The 22271-nt window shown below is 55.5% G+C and overlaps 1 protein-coding gene across 2 annotated transcripts; it reads right to left on the reverse strand.

The window, feature by feature from the left end:
• Positions 1-1347: 1347 nt before the first annotated feature.
• On the reverse strand, positions 1348-19339 carry EMX1 (empty spiracles homeobox 1). Of its 2 annotated transcripts, XM_057557738.1 has the most exons (4): positions 18819-19339; positions 13680-13724; positions 12741-12925; positions 1348-4058 (listed from the first exon to the last, which is right to left on the reverse strand). In XM_057557738.1, exons 1-4 carry the CDS (start codon positions 19330-19332, stop codon positions 3891-3893), a joined length of 912 nt encoding a protein of 303 aa, XP_057413721.1. In that variant the 5' UTR covers positions 19333-19339; the 3' UTR covers positions 1348-3890. The 2 variants fall into 2 exon arrangements, with proteins under 2 accessions (XP_057413721.1, XP_057413722.1); XM_057557739.1 differs by lacking the exon at positions 13680-13724.
• Positions 19340-22271: the final 2932 nt, after the last annotated feature.

Below are 22271 nucleotides of genomic sequence, written 5' to 3' on the forward strand. Positions count from 1 at the left end.
GGAAAGGGGTTCAAGCAAGTCTGTGATTTCAGGCAGGTGCAACTAAGGAACGGAGGGACAAGGGGATGTCATAGAGAAAACAGAGGGGCCCATGAGGTCAAAGCATGGTTGTAGAGGAAAACTGTGTGAGTGAGAGGAAAGAACATGTGGTCTGAGAGGAAAGGACATCTGAACGTGCGATTGGAAAGAAGGCGCAATCCTGGGCTCTGATACACCCTGAGAGTGGGTGGTGATGAGAAAGGAAGGGGGTGAGAGGCTGGGGTGCTGGGTGGGTTGTCCGTGTAGACCCTCAGGTCTTGGGGAGACAGGAGGACCAGGAGCTGGTAGGCACAGTCTTTGACAAATGAGGGGGCTGACCGGGACCTGCAACCACACACCCACACACGCCCACACGGTCACACTCACATACGCACGCCCACAGCCCTCCCAGACGCTCCCAGACACCCTCACACGCACTCACCCTCACACACGCCCCAGACAGCAGATGGGGTGCTTGGGTAATTGGTTAAACCTGTTCCCGATGTCTGGCTCCGCACTGGCAGTGCCTGTCTGACGGGAAAGCTGGCTGGGCCCGCAGCACTCAGCCTGCTGGCCCCCCTTGCCCCTCCCCCTGGGTGTCTGCCCCAGAGCAGGGGCTCCAGAGAGGCCTATGGGCCCGGCCCGGCTCCCTCCTGGGCAGAACCCAGTTCACGAGGTGAGGGTTCAACAAAGCTGCACAGGAAGCTCTCCCAGCACCAGTGAGGAAGAGCTGATGTAAACCAAGTGTCGAGATGCTGAGAGCAAGGGCCATGGCTGCAGAGTGCCCACAGGAACCAAGCCCAGAAAGTCCCATGGTCAAGGGGACATGAAGAGATCATTCCCTGAAAGGAAGGCACGCAGCTTAGGCCACCAGAGCTGAGGATAGCTCCCTGTGTTCCCTCCACTTCAGCCACATGCAACGTGGGGTTCTCAAGGTGCTCGTCAACAATAGCTCGGCCGGTGGTGCTCTGCTGGGCCCAGGCCAGCCCCAGCGAGGGGCTATGACCGAGCCAGCTTGCTCAGGGCAGGCCTACTGAGCGCTGCTGCCCACCCGTCCTCGTCCTCACCTCTGCAGGGCCCTGATCCCCGGGGGGAGGAACGGTCGGGGGAAGGAAGGGAGCATCATTCCTCGGCTGCTTCTCCCCTTCCCAGCTGCATCTGAGTCTCTTCGAGAGAGACTTTGGTTTGTTCCCTGGAGAGGGCCCAAAAACTCCCAAATTAGCAAACCTGGCAAGCCCACAGCTCAGAAAATAGTTCATCCTGATTCCATGTTTTTCAGGCTCACAGAAGCCTTTATTAATGAAGTCACAACACCAATATTTACCGTCTGCGGGGAGAGGCACAACATGAGGGCATGGATGGGAGTGCAGCGGGGACTCCCGCCCCACCCCTTGCGGGTCTGGCCTAGGAAGATTGGCAGGTTTCTTTGGGTCTTTTCCAGCCCTTTATCTGGATGACAGGGGTGCTCTGCTGTGATCTTCCCACACTCCCTCCCCCACCAAGTGAGAGAGAGGAACAATTTACCCATTCCTCCGCCCTGGGATGGTGCCAAAAAGATGCCTACCTTCTTACCTTCACCCCACCTGTGCACACCTGCTCCCCAGAGGCTATCCAACCTGCCCGGCAGCGAGAGTCCACTGTGAGGTTCAACTTGGACTTTCCTGGTTGATGTCTGGGGAGGGCGTTGGGATGGGACACAGCCCGTTGGTTTCTAGCATTGACTGGACCCAGGAGAGACACTGACAGTCCCAGCAGCAGGACCTTCTGTGCTTGGATCCCTGCATGTGCCCCAGGCAACAAGGCTTGGCCTTTGACATCTTTCCAGTGACTTCAACATTGATCAACCCCCCCGCCCCCAGGACATTCTAGGCGCCAAGAATAGGATAAGTAAAGGCACAGCAGAGGCCAAACACGTGGCTCACTGGGGGACAGGGATGACGTGGGTGAGACTGAAGCAGAGGGCACCAGCAGCAAAGGAGGAGAGGCCAAGGGTGGGAAAGAAGGGAGCGGAGTGGGGGCCTGAGGAAGGGGGTGGCGTGGTCCTATTTGAGCTTGAGGAAGAGAACCCTAGCCACAGCACGCAGGTCCTCCTTTGAAGTGGGCCTCATCCTTGACATCTGCACAAACCTCATTTTGCCTCCCACCGCTGCCCTCCCCTCGCAAACCCCCGGGATCCATGTACACTGTTTCCCAAGGTAGAAGAAACCTTGGCTGTTTGTGAAGGTGGGCAGTCCTGGAAGAGAGCAAGTGGGGCCGTGAGTCAGCTGTGAACACGCTGGGTTTGAGGTGCTGGGGGGTGCGGAGGGCAGCAGGCAGCTGGCTCATAGGTCTGCAGCTCAGCAGAGGTTGGCTGGAGGCGCTGGCTGGGAGGCAAAGGGAAGTCCTGGAGGTGGATGCAAAGGCCCAGGCGGAGGGCACAGTGCGGGAGGCGGGAGGAGCACGGACTGACCCCGAGGTGGACAGAGGTGATGGGACAGGGATGACTGGGGAGGACTCAGAGAGGCAGGAAGAGGCGTCAGGGGTACCGGAGTGAAGGCAGGGAGGGGCGGGGGAGCCCAGGAGGGAATGGCCAGAAGGTGCGGAGCAGTGAAGCCAGACGGGAGGTGTGGAGTCTGGCCACAAGGGTGGCAGTAACTGTGGTTGGTGGTGGTCATGAGCATCAGCCCAGTGGAGAGGCAGAGGAGGGACAGCAAGGGGTTGGGTAGCACATGGGAGCTGAAGAGGTAGAGGCAGGTCTGGACATCGTAAGGGAAAGGGTGTTAGGAACACGGGTTTTGTTTCTTAGGATGAAGGAAAACATGATGTGCGACAAGCAGGAAAGACAAGTGGACAAACTGGAGGCGGATGAACTAAAGAGATTAGCGGGCCCTGCCTTGAGCTCTTTGCCAGGCTGGGAGGCCCTGAGCCCTCGGGAACCAGTTGCGAGCTCGGCCTCCAGCCGGGGTCCGAAGCTTTCAGCTGAAGCTTTCATCTGCCGGGAGGGTGAGGGGGGGCTCTCCGGGGACAGGTGAGCATCCTGGTGGGGCCAGGACCTGCGGCAGGGACCGTCAGCCTCTGCGAATGGTGCGCCCTCCACCCAGCCCCCAACACTCCCCGTTTCCTCTGTTTTTCCCTCAACTGGAGAAGCCACCAGAGCTCTACGCGTGGGCAAGTACGGACGCTCTCTCCTCCCTGACCCACCTGGGCCTGATTCTCACTGCTCATTAAGTTTGGAGAGACTTGAGCATAGCCTCCCTCAAGACACAGGGTGGTCCTTCCCTACATCGAGCCTCAGGTTCTCTTGCTGTGGAGTTGAAGCTAGAGACCAGGGTCAACCACCAAGAAAGGAGAAGAGCGAATGGACTGAGTCTCCAAGGCCCCACCCCAGGCTCCCAGGCCCTGAGCAAGCTTTGCTCTGCCTGTCCCGCCAATGGCCCTCAGAGCCAGAATCCACCACGCCAGGCTCGCAGGCTCTGGGGCTGGAGCTGGATGCCTGTGTCATTAAGAGAGAGACTTTTATTATTCCCATAGGGAAGGGAGACACAAGGGGATCACTAGGAACTACAGCGGGTGCCTGGAAAATAAATTAAACAGAAACGCATCAAAACAAAAAGGAGATAAGAGAAATGGAGAGTGGCTGGGAGGCTGCGGTGGCCTGCAACCTGCTCAGGCAGGCAGGCTCTCTGAGGAGAAGGTCGAGCAGTCCCGGGCCTCAGCCAGCCCATTTCTTGTCCCTCTGTCGGTGGTGGCCCCAGGCTCCAAGCCCTCTGGGGCCGTGACCTGAGGCCTCCACGCAGCCTGGCCAAGGAGTGGCCAGAGTCGTGCTGGGCCCGCCGAGGGGCCTGGCCAGCAGCGAGCAGCGCTCCGCCCTCGTGGGTCTGTGACCGCCCACCCTAGTCATTGGAGGTGACGTCGATGTCCTCCCCGTTGGCCTGCTTCGTGGCAATGCGCCACCGGTTGATGTGGTGGGAGCCCTTCTTCTTCTGCTCCGACTCGGGCCCCTCTTCCTCCAGCTTCTGCCGCTTGTACTTTGTCCTCCGGTTCTGGAACCACACCTTCACCTGGGCCAGGGAGGGAGGGGCACAGGTGAGAAACACCCAGGAGGCCCCCAGAGCGGCCACCAGGGCCTCAGCACTCAGGCTGAGCTGGGAGCCGGAGGGGGAAACCGAGGCCAGGGTTGCCTCCTTTGGCCCGTGCCACCTCATGCGTCTGGAGGTCTGCCCTTCCAGATGCAAATGAAGGGGGCCAGGGAGAGGGCACAGGGGGCCAGAGAGCGGCCGTTTTCCTGTCCCCTCAACAGAGGGAAGGGAGGGGGTCATGGAACTGCCAAGCATCCTGGTTCCTGCAACCACAGGAACAGAGAGACCTGGGTCTCTACCAGTTTTTAGAGAAGAGATGAATAATTACTCTTTCTCAGGGTTGAAGTGAACAGGAAATGAGGGAATATACAAGAAGCCATCACACGGGTTCTGATGGCCTGGAGTGAGCCCCACCCCCCGGGGCAACGCTGTGCTCTCTGTGGCACAAAGAGGCAGAGTGGACACGGCTGCATAACCAGGAGGTGGTGTCCACACCAAGAGCAGCGCCCAGGACAGCCAGAGCGCTCCTAGGGTCACGGACCCTGCTGCTCGAGGCTCGAACTTCTCATGCTGTCTAGGTTAGTCTGTTCCACCACAGGACCCCATCTTAGCAACCTCAGGTGGAATTCCAGAGGGTCTCTGGGGAAGGTGGTGCCGAAGGGCAGGGTTATTAGGCATGGATGGTTTCCTGAATTGACAGCACATTTAGAAAGCAGGTAGGTTTAGCCAACGGCAGTTGGAGTGATCCACGGTGCCCATGCAGGTGGTGAGCGGTAAGTCATGTGTGTGGAATGATGATGAGCACCTCGGTTTGGCAGCAGCAGTGAGTGCTGAGGGGAGATCCTTGATTCCCGGGCAGGCCTAAAGGCAATCCTCAGAAACACTACACACTTCTGCCCCTGCTCCCTGAGAATGGGTGAAAAGCACAGGCCGTAGGCATAAAGCCAGGCAGTGACAGCCAAAGCAGGCCTGGCATCCAGGCCCAGGGAGTAGCTTCGTGCCCAGGATGCCCCACTCTCACATTTCCCAGACACTCCCCTCTGTCCCCTCCATGGAGCCGACCCAACCCAGGGCTCCTCCAACAGCCCACCCCTCCCCAGGGTTTCCATGGTACCATCTGCCTTGCCCTTTAATTTTCAAGCACGAGGATAGGTGTGAGGGCAGCCAGTGGTCAATGACACACAGAGCAGCCAGCCAGGGACAGGAAGAGATGAGGTACCTGGCCTTGGTGGACGGTGAGGGAAGGCCTTCTTCCCTCATTTCCAGAGCTGGCTTCAAACCCATTGCCTGCATGTCCCAGCTCCGATAGATGGGGAGGATGGCAGATGCTCCAGGCGCAGGGCTTCTGGATTCCATGCCCACCTTTCCTTGGGCACAGGGCTAGCTGGGCCCTGGGTGGTTCTCGGCACAACCATTTGGCAGCCAGCCTGGCCCCTGCCCCCCGCCCTGGAGCCCACTGTGACTGTGCCAGCCCGTAGGCGGGTGAGCTCGCCCAGCCTCCTGTGCAAGGCTTGTGTGTGACTCAGGCCTGGGGCGGTGTTCCTGAGAGCCCGAGGGGCTGGCTGAGGGCTAAGCGTGGCCAGCCTGGTGATGCGTGATCTGGGGCAGCACCAGGGACACAGGGCCCCTTTCTGCACCTTCTCCCTCCCACACACACTCCCCAGTCTCCTTCCAGAAGGAGACTCGCCTCTAGTGGGATGGACCTAGGCTGCTACTCTTGCCCAGCATCACTGGTCCAAAGAAGGAAAACTTCTTGGGCACAGGGCACAGGGTATGTTTTCACACCAGGGCTGGCTTCCTGGTACATACAAATGAAAAGCAATTCTGAATACTTTCTCCATGAAAACTACTAGGGTCAAGGAGGCAGCTCTCTAGAAACAGGGACGAAAACTCTCTCCCCAGGCAGCCTGGCTATCTTCCGGAGAACAGCCTTGGGCTGAGTGTCCAGATGCTGTTTACAAAGACTGTAATAACAAGGGGATGCTTATGACTTAGTAATATCAGTGAAAACGACAGGATGCACAGTTTGGGCACAGTGTGATCACACCATGGAAAAACAAAGCCTATGCACGGGGAAAAAAGACTAGAAGGAAATGTACCCAAAGTATGGGTGACTTGTCTTTCTTCTTTCCACTTTTCTGACTTTTCTTTAATGCATTATTGATAACAATTATCAGTAATTTTTTTATTTGGAAAAAGTAAAGGAACTGGGCTCTGAATGTAGTAAGAGATAAGAGTGACACCCCAGCCAGGTAACGCTGGGGTCACTCCAGAACCCCTTCCCTAAAGGACAGAGGACCTAGAAAGGAACCAGGTCACATAGCGTGGGTACCAGCGCAGTGGGAGCGGCCTTAGGAGGCCTGCTTATTCTTCACTGCCTCCCCTCGACACCGGCACGCTACTCACCTTTCAAGTCCAGGGCACACTTGGGATGCTGGCAGGAGGAACCCCTCACCCATCTCTGAGCCCTCTGGGTTTGGGGAGAGAGAGGTTCCTTGTGGCCGCCCAAGTCCCCACCTCACTCAATGTCTCTCAGTTTTTCTGATAAGCGAGATCCTTCCAAGAGTCTCCACTTTTGTCTGAGTTACACCACCTGGAATACTCTTGCTTAGTCTTCGAAACCCTGCTCCCTTGTTCCTAGACTGGATGTGCCCCATCACCTGTCTGTAACTCCTTAGTGCTTTTATCTGCCTCAGTAACAATGACCCCAGCAATGTGTTAATTTATTTGCTCAAACCTCTGTCTCCTCATCAGATGGTATGGGAACGGGGAGAACGAAAGTGGTGTGTTAGCTGGCTTTGGAGGCCCAGTGGGCATGTTCCAGGTATGTTCAGCCAGCGGGGCAGAGGTGAAGTGACCTAGCCCTATGCTCTAGGAAAGAGGCACTTGGGCCAACCTGGAAAACAGGAGAAAATTAATGGTAGAGGGATTGAGGTCTAATTGGAAAGGGGGTTTTGAAAGTGCTAACTGCTGCAGAGATGGGATCCTTTTTTGGCTTAGTTCAGTGGACACTTCTACAAGAGGGTCAGTTCTTAATTCTTCATGCTGTGGATTGGATTAACCACTTCTGGGACGGGAGGTGGAGAGGAAGATCCATTGTTGAGGGGACAAGGGTCAGCTTGAGTCAGGTAGGATAAAGAAGGTAAAACTGCTGCGGATGAATGAATGAATGAATGAAGGCATTAAGGCATTAGCAGATTGATCACTGTACGCATTAATGAATGAAGACGTGCATGAGTGAGTGGACAAATGAACTTACAAACAAGCAAACTACAACTCCAGCCAGTGTTTCAGACTTTACCTTTGAATGAACCAGGTTTGGATCCCTTCTTTTCCACCACTTCCCATCTTAGCCCATCCCAAATGGGAAAGTCCATGGCTCCTGGCCCCTGCATACTTTCAGGTGAATACCTGTCCTCTCATCAAGGAGTTCAAAAACCTCTATCAAGGGGCATTTGAGTCTTGTAACTCTGATACAAGAAGTTCCTCCTTATGTCCTACTGTTGTCTCTTCTGTTTTAATTTAAGTCTGTGTCCTCCTATTCTGTCATCCTCAGACACAGAGAAAGTCCTCATACTAGAAAGAAGCTTAGCGACATCAGTCAAGCCACTCCTCAGCCGGCTCACCTCCCTGCCCTCTCCACTGGGATCCACTTCCTAACATTTGATCACGTGACTGCTCCCGCTCTCAGTGTCAAGCTCAATGCCATGCTAAGCTCAACCCTCACCCCACCAAACTGAGGTCACCTCTGACTCCCCATCAACTAGAGTCCTAACTCTTCCTGAGCTTTCTTGGTTCCTCCTCTCTCAGTCCGCCCTGGATGCTTGCCCTCACTCTCAGGGAGACATCACAAGATTTGCCTGCTCGCTCAGGACCACACCCTCAGAGAACCATTCCAGTCTCCCTTATCTCCTGCCTCCCACTGGCCTCCTGGAGCTTCAGAGGTGCAGAAGTTCTTGGAGAAGAGCCAAGACTTAGAGAAGGGATGAGTCCATCTCAGAACACACAGTGAGCTAGCAACCTTTCCCTAAAATTCAAGTCCCTAGGGTATCTCCCTCTCAGCCATCTCCCAAAAGGCAGATATTCCAGGCAGGAACTCTTCTTACCATGCCCCTGGGGGGAAAAACCCATAGGCAGGTGACCACACACTCCTGCCTCGTAAGACCCCACCACCCATGCTCTCGGGACCCAAGAAGGTAGCCAGACTTGACAGCTCCTGCTCCGTCTTAATCTCAAAGCCTCCCCTTTCTTCCCACCAACCTACACATCCCTCCAAGCCTTGCGTGTCTGCGGCCTCCCAGGAGACTTCTACCGATGCAGCTCTCCCCTGACTCCCTCAGTCCACAGCTGTGGCTTCAGTGGGACTCCAGTCACCCACCCCTCACACGTCCTGGCACTGCATGAGGAATCTCCAAGGCCAAGACACCACATTTCTGCATGCTTTTCCCTCACAGTTTAGCTCAGCTAAACTGAGCCAGGGAAGGTCAAGAAACACCTCCTGAACTGTTCAGAGCTGGAGGAGCAGCTGGAAACACTAACCAACCAATCAGCTGAAGCAACCAAATGCTTTCTCTCACTCCCCCCAGAACTAATGTGCCCCTCCCCACACAGGCACAGAAGCTCACAGAGGCACTCCGTGCCGTGTACATATGATAGCACCTGACCTTTGGGCATTGATCACACTAAGCCCACATGTGCTCCACATTATGGGCATACATATGTTACATACACCCATTACACACACACACACACACACACACACACGCACACACACACACACACGCACACACACTCTCGAGGCTCTGATCTGACCCAGGCCCGAGTCTGCCCCACCAGCCACCAGGACTGAAGCTTAGATGGGCTTCACTCCAGTGAGACTCCTGGGCTGCACAACAGTGAGAAGCAAATAATTAGAGCCAGAAGGAAGACCTAGCCCTTGCCTGGGGCCCCTCCCTCCACCTCCTGGATTAACCCACGGCCATCCCAGCACAAATACCCCACACGCAACCAAACTATAGCCCTACCCCAACAAAGCATCTCAGGTTGCCCACCCCCAATATCCCATGCTAGAGCTTTGGGCATACAGACACCCCTGAAATCTGAACTAAGACCCCCACACCAATCTGCTTAACCCTCCCAGAAGTTTTATCCATGAACTGGTAAATAAAATTCGACCATCTAGATCAACAATCAGCTATGAGAGTGTAAGGGAATGATAGAAGGAGAGGGACAGAAAGGGAGCAGTGACAGCAGAGAGTGAGGGTAATGACTGATAAAGTTAACATATGGATAAAGTATACAATCAAGAGAAACTTGCCCGTTCATTCAATACATATTTATGGAGCATGTACTTTTTGCTGGCCACTGAGCTGGGCCCTGGAGCACAGCAAGAAATAGGAAGGCTTGGCCTCTGCCTCCCAGAGCTGAGATGCTCAGGCCTATTTATTTATTTATGCTCAGGCTATTGTTTATCAGGATCACCCAGAGAGCTGTTTTAAAAATGTTCCTGGGTCCCATCCTGGAACTCCTAAGAGAATCTCCTGAGCAGGGTCCAGGAATCTGCATTTTAAGATTTCTTTGAGAGATGGATGCAACCAGTGTACAGACTGACATTTTGACATGGAAGATTATTAAACAATAGCAAAGTCCTATAAATATTATGATATGCGGGAGATATGCTGTGAGTTCTGAGAACCTGGAGGAGGGGTTATACAGAAATACTGAGAAGTAGAATATAGATGAGCCAGAAGCTCAGGGCTGAAAAGAACCCTGGAGTTCATTTCATTCCATCTTTCAGATCAGCAACTGAGGCCCAGAAAAAAAAGACAAAGTGAGAGCTGATGAGATGGTAACCATTACAGACATATGCATACACTGTCAGCTGCTAAAGATCTATAGAGATGGAAGTTTGAGATGGATGGTAGATATACAGAAGGTAAAACAGAGTAGATGATAAAGAGATAATCAACAGTTGGGTAAATAGGAATTATTGTTCAGAAGAAGATAGAATTAATAAAAAATAGGAAATATAAATTAACCAGCTTTGCAGAGGCAGTTTAATGAAAGCAGACAGAAGTACACGGCTAGATATAAAATAGCTCTCTGTGAGAGATGAATATAGATATTGACAGTAGAAGTAGATGGCAGGGGGCTGATGGGAGTGACTGATGCTCGACAAATAGCTGATAGCTAGAAATGACCGGTCAGCCTGCCTGGCAAATACAGAGAGATAAATAGATAATTAGTTAGTTATATAGCCTAGGTCTTAATGATAGTTAAGAGAGGGACAGAAAGACAGCTCTGCTGATGAAAAAGACTGAACTAAGAGTCAGGAATTCCAGGTTTGGATTTATTATAACACTAATTTGACATATTACTTTCAACAAAAGGAAGGGAAGCACTGGGGATGAGAATTAATCTTATTTGAGTTCATATTAGGTGCCTTTAATCCTTAAACAATCTATTTTATGGATGATGAAAACAGAACTCAGAGAGGTTGAGTAACTGGCCCAAGGTCACACAGTCAGTTAGCAGGGAGGCAGATACTGAAATCCCATCTGCCTGCATGGGGTGCTCTGCCTAGTTCATCTCTCCATCTCAAAGGCCTCACCTGGAAAGTCAGGACTCTACAAGGAGGTTTCTCAGGCTTAAATCACCCACAGTTCTATTATTTTGTTTGTTTGTTTCATATGCTTAACCAGCTCATTTATAGATGGAACAAGATTAGCCATGCGTTTTGATCCTTAGTGAAGCTGGATACATTTTATTTTCTATCTGGTTTTGTTTTAAATATATGTTTAAGCACCTTATAATAAAAATGAAAGAGAAAATCATTGGGTTTACTAACTGGCATTGTTAGGAGCAAATATTGACAGGCAGATAGGTTCAGTTGAAAGAAAGTCAATTAAAAATGCTCTGGCTGAGGTAAAAAATTGAAAGTTTAAAAACAATGACATTATTTCAACAAGTGTTAATCTGTGGGTGGTGGGCTTATAAACGGTTTTGTTTTCTTACACTTCTGCAATTAAAATTTATAACTAATACTTTTAAAATGAAGTTAACTATAAATACCATTCTTAAATTGACACCTTGTTTTAAACAACAATTTTAAAACACTGTTTGCCAAGAGGGAAAAGGGGGTATTATTTCATTAACTTCTTTTTTAAAAAACATATCTTTCTTTAAAACGTTTTTAAAATTAAGTCCGTTGTTTTGTAAGCTTTATCTCTGCAGTTAGAACAGCCCAGCTAGCAAATCTGAAAAAGCCCGGGTCCTGCCGCGGAGATGGGAGCAATGCATTGATGAAATAGGGCATCAGATAGATAGGACAATGGATACCAAAATGCGACTTGAGCGGCAAAGAGTGAGGTCGGGGCTGCAAGATGTTGGGGACGAAGTTTGGGTTTGGACTCCCCCACGACGCCTTCCATCTATCCTCACTGCTACCCGGAAGACCCCAGGCTGCACACACACCCCACCCCCACCTCCAGCCGGACGCCTTCTCACTGTCCAGGACGAGGGTGGAGGATGGTGGTGTAAGAGGGGCGAGTCGAGCAGAAAGGGGAGCGGAAGATGAAATGCCGGCGGGCGAGAGCTGCTGGGCCGCGCCAGCCGACCTCTCTCTTTGCAAATCTGGGCTCTGTCAGGGCCAGAAGGGAGTTAAGGTCTCCCGAAGCCCATTCAGATACTGAAATCCGCCTCCAGGGCAGCAGCGAGCCACCCCCGCACGTTGGACTCCGGGCGGACTAAGAGCTTCGCGGTGCTTCCAGACAGCATTTATTTATGGCAAAGTCTTTACTTACAATAAACCCAAATCTGCCTCCCTATAATTCCCTTCTAGTTCTTTAAATTTTTTTTCTAATTATCAATTACAAAAATACTACGTGGTGATTGTAATTTCACCCAGTTCAAACCCCTTCAACTCCATTACAGTTTATTCCCTCCCCAACTCAACAGCCCTTCAAGTGATTGGGAAAAGGTCCTGAGTACCAGAATCTGCTCTCCCACCGTTCCCAGGCCCCGCCAACGCCCGCGCACACACGCCACAGTTTCAGAGCCCTGCCAGCCGGGCTGGGCAGAGATCAGTGCCCCCCTTGGACCCCCAGCAGGGCTGCGCGCTCCCGCCTAATCCCTCTGCTTCTGATGTTTATAGCCTGAGGACACGTGGGCTTTCTCCCCACAGCACACCCGCTGGGGGACAGCGAGGCCTCCGCCCGCTTTGCCCCTGCACAGCAGCGAAGCCAGTGCGAGACAGGCCTGGGCACCCCACACACCCCTGAGCGCCCCCGGAACAGTGGCGGGAGAAGGGCTGCAGTAACCGCAGGGCCGAGACGGCGCCAGAGGGCCCGGGTGGGCGCGGAGTGACCGCGGCTTGGGCGCTCCGCGCTCGGCCGGCTCCCGAGGGCGCCAGCCGCCTCCTGGCAACTGGCACCTCCCATGGGCTATGGGAGTGGGGTCGGATAAGGTTTGATCCCAACCTCCCGGTGGGTCCTTAGTGCTTAATAAAAGTCCTGTGGCCTCTTCGAGGCTGCATACAGTCGGAGGGAAGACAGGCGTGACGGGGGCGCCGCAGGGGTAGCGGGAGAAGCTGGGGAAGGCTGGGGGCGAGGCCGGCCGCTCCGGCCCCCCCTCCACCTGGCCCCCGGGCGCAGCGCGGATCATTACCTGCGTCTCGGAGAGGCTGAGGCTGCCGGCCAGCTGCTTCCGCTCGGCGCCCACCACGTAGTGGTTCTTCTCGAAGGCACGCTCCAGTCGCAGAAGCTGCGAGGGCGAGAAGGCCGTGCGGATCCGCTTGGGCTTGCGCGCGAAGGGGCCGTGCAGAAGCAGCCCGTCCTGGGGCACGTCGCTCGCTGCGGCCGCGCCGCCGACGGCAACACACGCAGATACAGACAGAGAGAAGGGCGCCGTGAGCCGCAGCCCGGCCAACGGGCCGCCCGCGGAAGCCGGCCAAGCTACCCCTTGCACCGCGCTCTCGCACACGCCCCGGAGCGCTCCGATGCCCTCTCCAACCCTTGATACACGCACTTCTGCTCTTTCCCTTTTGCCGCCCCTTCCGTAAGTCCACTCCCCTTCCCAACACCTCCCGGCTGAGGGGGCCTCGCGGAATCGCAGCACTGCGGATCACTGTTAGGCCAGGAGGTGGGCCCAGGCCTGGTGAGGCCCAAATCCACAGTGCCTGGAGCAACCTAAGAGGCCAAGGAGTGGGAAGCTCTTTTTGTCGGCTTGCCCCGTCATGTCTCCCTCAAAGTGGACCAAGAGCAGAGACGGGGCTGGGTGTCAGGAAAGTGGTAAGGGGAAGAGCCAGGTAGTTAGGCATCCCCCTACCAAATACAGATTCAAGAGGGTATTCAAGAGGGTATCCCAGGAACCCTCCCTTCACACCTGCTTAAACCAGCCTTGCAACTAAATGCTCAGGCTACTAGCCCATAGAAAATTCCTTTCAACAAGCCAAGGCTCTGCCTTGCAAGTGGTAAAAATAGGCTATGGGCTAAGTCAGCATCTAGGCAGCACCTGGAGGTCTAAAGTTAGGTTTCTTCTTCCCGGTTTTCCCACCTCTCTCCCCTCAGGCCTTCAGGTAAAATCGTCTTCCCACAGGAGACTTACTGCTCTCTGGTGGAAAAAGGCCTTGCTTCATCCCTGAATAATCCCCTGCCGAAGAAACACGTGTATAAATATCTAGATGTCATTTTTCTCTCTAATATATATAGATATATTGGTTTCTGCATGGGCGTGTGTAAATACATGCTCCAGCCTCCCTACTGTCTTCTTCTCCCATCTACCATACAGGATTTTCAAAGAGTGCAACTGTCCCTTGGCAAATGTTGGCCATCATGGGGACTCAGCTCGTACATGCGGGAGGAGGGGCTGACATTGGGCTGGATGGGGCTGAGGTGGTGGGGTCAGGAACTACAAAAGTGAAACTAGCTTCCACCCACAGCCCCAGTCTCAGTGAACCCCCCACTAGGCCTTCACACCACCTCTGGCTTGGTTGCACATGGCAACAAGACTGGAAACAGGCCCTGACATCATCCACGGAGCCTCATGCAGTGGCACATAACAGTACCCTGACCCACCAACAATGCAGAGCACTAGATGAAATGTTTTGACAGTTAGTTGTTGAGATTGACTGATCCGATTAATTTCTTCAGAAACGGCCACTGGTTTGACTCAATTTGATTTGTTGTTTCATTTTTTAAGACAATTGTTTGGATAATTCGGTTGAGATCTCCCATCTCTGGAAATATCTCTGTAAGTGAAGCAAGGGCACATAATTGAGATGCTATGGCTAAAACTCTCCAGGTAACTGTTCATATCCCTCTGCTGGTGGAAACTGCCTGACATGACTTTCTCCACGTCCATGGGCTTTGGACACCTACACAGGCAAACTTTATTGCTGGGGTTTTCTGTGGAACAGCATTGCCTAGGAATGAGGGGCTAGTGCTTGGGGGGAGACAGAGTTGCCTGAGAGGCAGAAGCCACTAACTTCCAGTCACCTTATCCATTTCAAGTGGCTGGATCTGTGCTTCTATAAAAGTGAGTGGGATCACATCACAGGAAGATGGAGGGAGGACACCCTGCCCATTGGGCCCTTCAAGGTGGGGGCAGATCCAGGGCTCTCAGGCCTGACAGAAGGAAGAGAAGTTTAGCTTGTGGTGGTGGAGGGGACAGATGATCAGGGGAGGTGGTCTGGCAGAGGGGGGTAAGAGGGAGAGAAAGGAGAAGAATGATCCAGGTGGGAATAAGAAGGATTAAAGCCTCAAGTGAGGGCCAGTGTGATAGGCTGGAGATAGGTGAGAGAGGTGGGTGGGAAGCAAACACTTCTTGCTGATGTTAAAATAAATTGCCTCAAAAAAACAACAGCATTCTGAGCTCAAGTCAAGTACCAACAGTGGTTTCCTCTGGACAAATGAGCTGAAGAGGGAGAGAAAGCCCACCCCTGTGATCACAGGGTTTGGCCTCAGCAGCCTGACTGGCCCAGATTGGTCAGAAGTGAAGTGGCAGCGTGGAGAGACCGGGGAGTTGTGAGTGAATGGGATGCAGAAGTGTGAAGAGTAGTGTGGGGCTGAGAAAGCAGGACTGCAGCCTGCCTCAGTGTGTGTGATTTGATGGCTATTTTGTAATTTCGTGGTGTGTGTTGGTCACTTGTGTGGTAGAGTTCTCTGTTTGTCTTTATAAACCCAAAGTGGAGGACGGAAGCAACAAGCTCCTCCTGACATACACGTCTCTTTGCTTCAAGTCAGGCTATTTTAGGGGAAAGGTAGGTTGCTTGAGGTCTCCCTCAACTGGAGAGAGAATAGCCCCAGTTCATTGCAATGCCCTGAAGGGACAGATAGCATGTATCCTGTAGTCTGTGTTCCATGTGCAGAAACACAGGGATCCTTCTGACCCAACCAAGAAGCAGAGGCCAGAAATAAGTATTCAAGATGTTGATTAGTGATGATAGATTTGATTTCAAAAGAATCAGGGCTCTTTCCTGTAAGGAACAGTATGTTTAGTACAAAACTGAGAAACTCACCAATAGCTGCTATGTTTGTGTAAGAACTAGGGTGGTGCCTATGAGCCTGGGCCACTCTCACTCTGACCTATGGAGAGGGGGCCTCACACGTCCCTACCAAGGCTTCAGTTTCCCTTAATTGGATCACAAGGGCACAACAAGCTTGGGACTGGGTTGCGGTGTGGCCTGTTTAGATGCAGTAATTCTGGGCTCTGAGAGCGGGCTGTCAGTTTCAGACAAGGACAGGTGGAAAAGTGGAAAGGGGCTGGCTTAGCCTTCCCTGGAGCTAGTAACTGTACCCCACCCGCCCCGTTTTCCTCCAGCCTTCTCTGCGGGCCCCTTTAAGGCACTGGATGGGACCTAGCAACGGAGGTTCCCAGGAGTGAGGCGGCAGGAGGTGGGAGCTAGGGATTCGAAGGCCCGGGGCTTGAGCTGCAGTCCGTCCTGGAGAGGCCGAGGCAGACTGGGGGCTCTGGGCCGGATGGCGGGGCGGAGGGGCCTGGGGCTACGAGACGGAGAGGCCCGCCCGGCAACGGAGATAACCTCTTTCCCCCTCCTCCTGCCGGAACAAAGGCGCCCTTTGAAGCACCGGCCCATTACCACCACCAGTCCCAGAGGGCCTGGTCTCCCACGGCCCCCTCCCGACGCTGCTCCTCGGCCTGGAAAGTTCCTGCTGTCCGGAGGAAATAGTACCGAAGTGCGGCTAACTCGTCGTCTCCGCCAGCTCCTCCCCTTCAGGCCTCGAAAGCCGCCCCCGTCTTCGGCGTCCCGCCGCCTGGTCCCGACCATCCCGCGTTGGCTTTTCCTCTCCCACCGCCTCGCTCAGCGAAGAAGCCGCTTCCCTGCGCGCCGGGACCGCGCTGCTGGAGAGCGCTGCGCACAGAGCGCAGACGTGTTCCTTTTCGTTCGTGTAGGGTTTCGCTTCTTGCATTAAAACGGGGCTGAAATGAGCATCGCAGAGACCCGGTTCTCTAGAAAACGCGGCGCCGGAGGGCCTGAAATGGCTCGGCTCGTAGCCCCGAGGGCCCGCGGGATCGCAGGACTCGAGGGCGCCCGGGCCGCAGGGGTCTGCCCCGACGATGACCGGCCCTGAAGCCAAAACTTATTAGGATTCGAAAAGTCCTTCAGTGCCCAACGGATTCCGTGTTCAACAATGCGACCACATTTGGCTCCATCTCCGCGTCCAGACACAGTTCTTGGGAGAAAAATGCAACCGTTTTTGCAACTCGACAACGTGCCCGCCGGGACTGACGGCTCAGGGAGCGGCGGCAAATTCCGAGAGGGTTTTGCGGAGGATTTACTCGGCCTCGCCTGACTGGGGATGCTCAGAGCTGGAGCTGGATCTCTCGCAAGGCGCCCCCGACGCTTGGCGCCCCCGGCCCTCGCACCCTAAGCCCGCGCGGGCGAGGCCAGAGGCGGGAAAGGTAGCGCGGAGGGCGTGGAGCGCCGGGTCCAAAGCCGAGGGCGTCGCCGGGAGGCCATCTCCGAGTGAGCAGAGACCACAGGGCTCAGGACCAGCTCTGCCCTCTTCTCCGAGCCCCTGTCTCTCTACTAGCCTCTTAACCGCTGGTCCCTCCGTCGCCCCGGGCCCGAAGGTTCACAAACAGCCGCGACTCTCAAATTGGCCCGCGGTCGCGAGGTTTAGAGACCCAGGCCGGGGACCCAGTCCATAGAGGACCGAGGTGGTTTGCTCAATTTTAAATAATATTTCATTTTACCAGTAAACATATATTTTAATTGACAGGTTTCTTTCCCATAGCGGCTGACACCATAGGCTTCCCCCTCCCCCCCCCAATGATTTGGGCAAATCTTTGAAATCCCCAGGGCAGACAAAACTGCCCACAAAGATTCTTGCTCAAATAATTACATTATCTTATTTTGTGGGATCTGTTGGGTCAGTATCCTTTGGCCAGATGGGACTGAGAAAATTGTCTGACAAATCGGGGCCCGGGAAAGCGGCTTTCCGTGAAACAGTTAAGCAGCTATAGCGAAAGCTTCAAGAGATCATTTTTTTCTGTTATCTAGATAATTGTACCCAATATCCAGTTTATTTTGACTGTGTACACCCAGTTTACCCTCGGATTAGCTCCAGGAGCCAAAGCTCTATCCACATCCTTTTCATTTGTTTTGCTAAAATCAGGGTTACCTAGCTCTGAGTCATGGAACCTCATAAGACTGAGGTCCGGTCTACACTAACAAAATAAAACCGGAAACTAAACCAATTACTGCACAAATTAAGGACACTCCAAAAAAAAAAAAAAAGAAGAAGAAGAAGAAGAAGAAAGAAAAGAAAAACTCCAACAAATTCAAAGAAGAAAACGAACTCCAACTAATGGAATTCTTTCTTTTGGAAAAGTCACATCATTGAAACCTGTGTGTGTGTGTGTGTGTGTGTGTGTGAGAGAGAGAGAGAGAGAGAGAGAGAGACAGAGAGAGAGAGAGAGAGACCGAGACCAGTGGGGGATCTTTAGCAAACCCACTGCCCAGTGCAGACTAGGGGGCTCGGACTGCCTAGGACCTTAAAAGCCCTCTGCCCCCGCCCCCTGCCTTGGAGGACTGCTGTTGGTCCCCCAGCAGCCGGTGGGTTCCCGGAGTCGGCGAGTGGCGGAGGAAGCCAGTTTGCTATTGCAAACCTTCCCACCCTAGGTCCGAGAAGCACGTGTGACTTGGAGAAGTCGGGTCGAGGTTGCTGACAAACATCCCAAGACAGCAGAGCACTCAACACTGAACATTAACTCTCCAGTTTGCCCTCCCCTCTGCCCCTTCTTCCCACAGACCCGGGGCACGCAGGTGGACTTTCCCCTGCCTCCAAGCGCCGGCGAAGGCGGATCCCTGGGAGTTGGTGGTGGAAGTGCGAGCGAAGTATGGTCCCAGGTCCATCTGGGTCGGAGGCAGGGCGGCGGGCGCTGCGCTCTCTGGGATGGGACTGGCTCAGCCAGGAGAGATTAAGGCAGGCCGCAGAGAGGACCAGGAGAGGCTCCAAGGATGAGCCCGGGCTTGGCGTCCTGACCGGCATCGTTCCTGGGAAAGCCTAGAGGTCCCAACCTGGTTCTCGGGGAGGGAATCCAACGCGGCAGAAGCGCGGATGGATCTGGCGTGGCTCGTCCCTGCTTAAGAATCGGCCTTTGCGGACCCGCAGCCTCATCAGCAACAACTTCTGAACGGCCCCGCACGCCCCCGAGCCTCCCCGCGCCACCTCAGCACGGGCGCCGGCCGGCCGCCGAGGCGGGCACAACGTGGGCACTCACCCTGAAAGCGGTGGCCGAAGAAGCGGTTTCGCAGCACCCAGGGATAGAAGTGCAGAGGGTCCCGGTGCTGGGCGCCGAAGAAGGAGTGCGGGGGCTGCAGCGGGGAGGCGCCCAGCTGGTGCGCCGGGTGCACGGTCAGCGCAGGGTGGTTCATGGCCTCGGGGAACACGAGCTCGGGCCCGCCGTAGAGCGAGCGGCCGGCGCCCGCAGCGGCGGGGAAGCCGCTCACGAAGGCCGCTTCGGCCGCGCCGGGGTGAGGGTAATTGAGCGCCGTGGGCCGGAGCGGCTCCTCCGAGGCGGCCGCCGCCAGGGGATGGGAGCCTGCACCCCCGCCGCCAGTGCCCCCGCCGGTGCCACCGTCCTTGGCCACCAAAGACTCGATGGTAAAGCCGCGCTTGGCTGTGGGCTGGAACATGGTCGCGGCCGCCAGAGCCGAGCGAGGCAGCCGGGCGCTGGGGAGCGCTCCGCGTCCTGGCGCCGCCGCCGTGCGGGGTGTGCACCCAGCCAGGCACATGCACACACACCAGCACCCCTCACCTCCCCCGCCCGCCCGCCCGCGCTCAGCCCCTGCCCACGAGCCAGGCGCGGAGCGGCGAGGGGTGTGCGAGCCAGTGAACGGAGAGTCGGGCCACGGCTCGCAGCTAGGCTCGCCGGCCTCTGCGGCCGAGCGGGCAGCTCCCGGCGCCGGCACTGGCGCGGGCTCCGTGCGATGCTGCGAGCTGCCTCTACGGCCTGGGGGCTGAGCCCGGCCCCCTCCCTCCCGAGTCCAGCCAGGACCGACCCCCGCCCCCGGTCCTCCCAGCACTGTCCAGCCCGGGCTCGGCCACCGCGATGCGAGGCGAGAGTTAGCGGGCACCTGCCCCGAGCCCGCCCATTGGCCGCGGCTCACCTGCCCCAAGGTGGGGGGCGGGGCGGGGCGGGGCGAGGGACAGCGGGTGGGGACGGAGCCAGCAGTCGGAGGCAAAAACCGGACTGGAGCTTGTGCGGGGCGATCTAGGCCTCCTCCCCATCTCGCGTCTTCTCGCATCTCCGCCCTTTAGCAGAGTCTGGCTGCCGCCGCAACCGTCTCAACCCACGCGGGAGCCGAAGGTGGCGTAGAAGGGGCCTGGGGCTTGGGAGAAACTCCAACCCCAGTCCCCAGTGTGTAAATCAGTCGAACCCTCTCCAGTTCGTCCCGGGATGTCGTTTCAGTTCGCAGATAACTTGGATCCGAGTGGAATGTGGGTGTTTGGAGTCCAACAAATAGGTTCTCCCGAGAACCAGCTCCCTGCTCCCCTGGCCTCCAGGACCCTCGGGATCACCCACCATCCGTCTCCTGGGCCGCAGTCTGAAGCCGCGGCCTTGGTCGTGAGATTTCGCGTTTTCTGGGTGTTATGGGTGACAGCTCCGGAAAGGGGTCGCGCAATTTTTTTCGCAAGGGCCCGGGCCGGAGACAGCGCTGGAGGAGCTAGCGGAGCGGTCCCCCTGCAGTCATCAAGCTGCAGTTCTCAGGGCTTGGAAGGAGCTCCTTGACCAGCCACAGACACCGCGGCCGGCTCGCAACGGGACGCAGGGCGATCTGCTTTCCTCCTCTTCTCTGGTCATGGGGCTCAGGTGCAGGCGGGCCAGGCCAGGCCGGGGCCTTGAAGACACTGCCTTAAATTGGAGGTGGCCGAGCAGTCTAAAGCCATCCCCAAGAAGACATACCGGCCGTCTCGGGAACATAGCGGCCGCCTGGCCTCCCCCGACCCCCACCTTCCACCCGCGCCCGCGGAGCAGCGGACTACTCCAGCCAGTTTCCATTTCGTGCACTAATTCCCCGGGGATAAGAGGGCAGTTGGGAAGGAGAACCAATACTCAGAAAACTTTTTCATCCGGGCCTTCCAGGCCGCAGGAAAACACCGCATCCAGGCCTAGGAGGGCGTTAGGCGGTGATAGGGAGGATGGGACGGGGACCCTGACAGCGCACTACGAGAAGGGGACTGCAGGCCGATCCGCTTCCTCGCTGCTGCCCGGGTCAGTCAGAGCGGCCTGGCTGCGGTCTGGGTGCGCGGATCCGGGCCGGGCCTCCCGGCGCCCCGAGGCCAGGAGGTCCTCATTCCGCGAGACTCTACAAGAACTCCAGGCCGGGTCTTGGGAATGGCCCGCCTGAGCGCCCAGAGCCCCGGCCCAGGAGAGCGCTCCGGGCGCCCTTGTTGCCACAAAGCGGGTTAAAGTCTATTTTCCACTCGACTGCTCCGAAAAGCCCCCGCGCCGAAACCGTTCCGGCCCCCTTGGGCTAGGTGGGGAGGGGACAGCGAGGGGGTGGGGGTGAGACTGCGGCACCCTGCAGCCGTTCGCGACCTGAGCAGACCCGGGCCGTGCACCTTGGAGGCGCCCCAGAAACGCCTGAGGAAGGAATCATTAAGGAATTCGTGGCGAGAGCCTGTGTCTCTTTTGCTGGCCTCTCCGGATCTGTCTGGCTCACTGTGCTGGTCTCTCCCTCTCTCCCGTTTCTGTCTCCGGCTCTCTGTCACTTTACCCCTTTCCTGCTTCCCTACTGTCACCCCACTTTTCCTCTATTTCTCCCCCCTCTCCCTTTGCCCCATCCTCAGTCCTAGATAAGGAGAAGCTCCCCAGAGTGGGGAAAGGGACCTAACCAGGCCATATCGCTGGGGTGGCGAGGGTGCGGAGCTGGGCAAAGACATAGAGCGAGATTTTCGTTCTATATGGAAGGAGACAACGGGGATTTTGTTGGAGCAAGGTCCCCACAGGGGCGCGGGTTTAGTTGGATAAGCATTGCCTGGGCCTGTGCTCTGGTGGCGACAGACCGAGTGCTTGGGCCTGTGACCAAGAAGACAGGAGCTGGATCTTGTTAAACTCGGCCCCAGGGCCTCGTGCCCCTAGCAGGACGTGAACCTCATCTGTCTAGCTGCAGGCCCCCACCTCCTACCCCACCTCGAGGCTGGACATTGACTCACTAAATTGGGCAGGTAGAGGAGCTTGGAATCAACTGGGCCATTTCTAGACATATATACACTGGCCACATCTACTTTCATCGTCTGGCTCTCGGTATACATCTCCCTATGTAAATCCATGGACCTTTATAATAACAACTCCTTCCCTTGTTGTGGTGCTTTCCAAATACTTTGACATCAGCTGTCTGTCGTTAACCCTGTTTACAGATGAAGAAACAGACTGCACAGGACCAAAGACTGAAGTTGGTCATGGTCTGGGTAGAGGTGGGACAGCTCAATGGTCCTGGCCTGGCCCAGGTTCCGCCCCCATTCTACCCCCAAGCCCGCCACTGCAGCGTACTCCCACAGGATTAGTGATGGGGTACCCCGGTGCCCTGGGTGATGGGAGTTCTACTGCCATTTTTCCTCTCCTTACCCTCTCCCAACGCCCGTTTCTCTCACGTTCCTTTCCTGTAATTTCATAATTTCTCTCCTCCCCTTCCCTCCCTCTGCAGATATTCATCCTTTACCTGATTTC

This window comes from Balaenoptera acutorostrata, chromosome 12 (genome assembly GCF_949987535.1).
Source record: "Balaenoptera acutorostrata chromosome 12, mBalAcu1.1, whole genome shotgun sequence".
NCBI lineage: Eukaryota > Metazoa > Chordata > Mammalia > Artiodactyla > Balaenopteridae > Balaenoptera > Balaenoptera acutorostrata.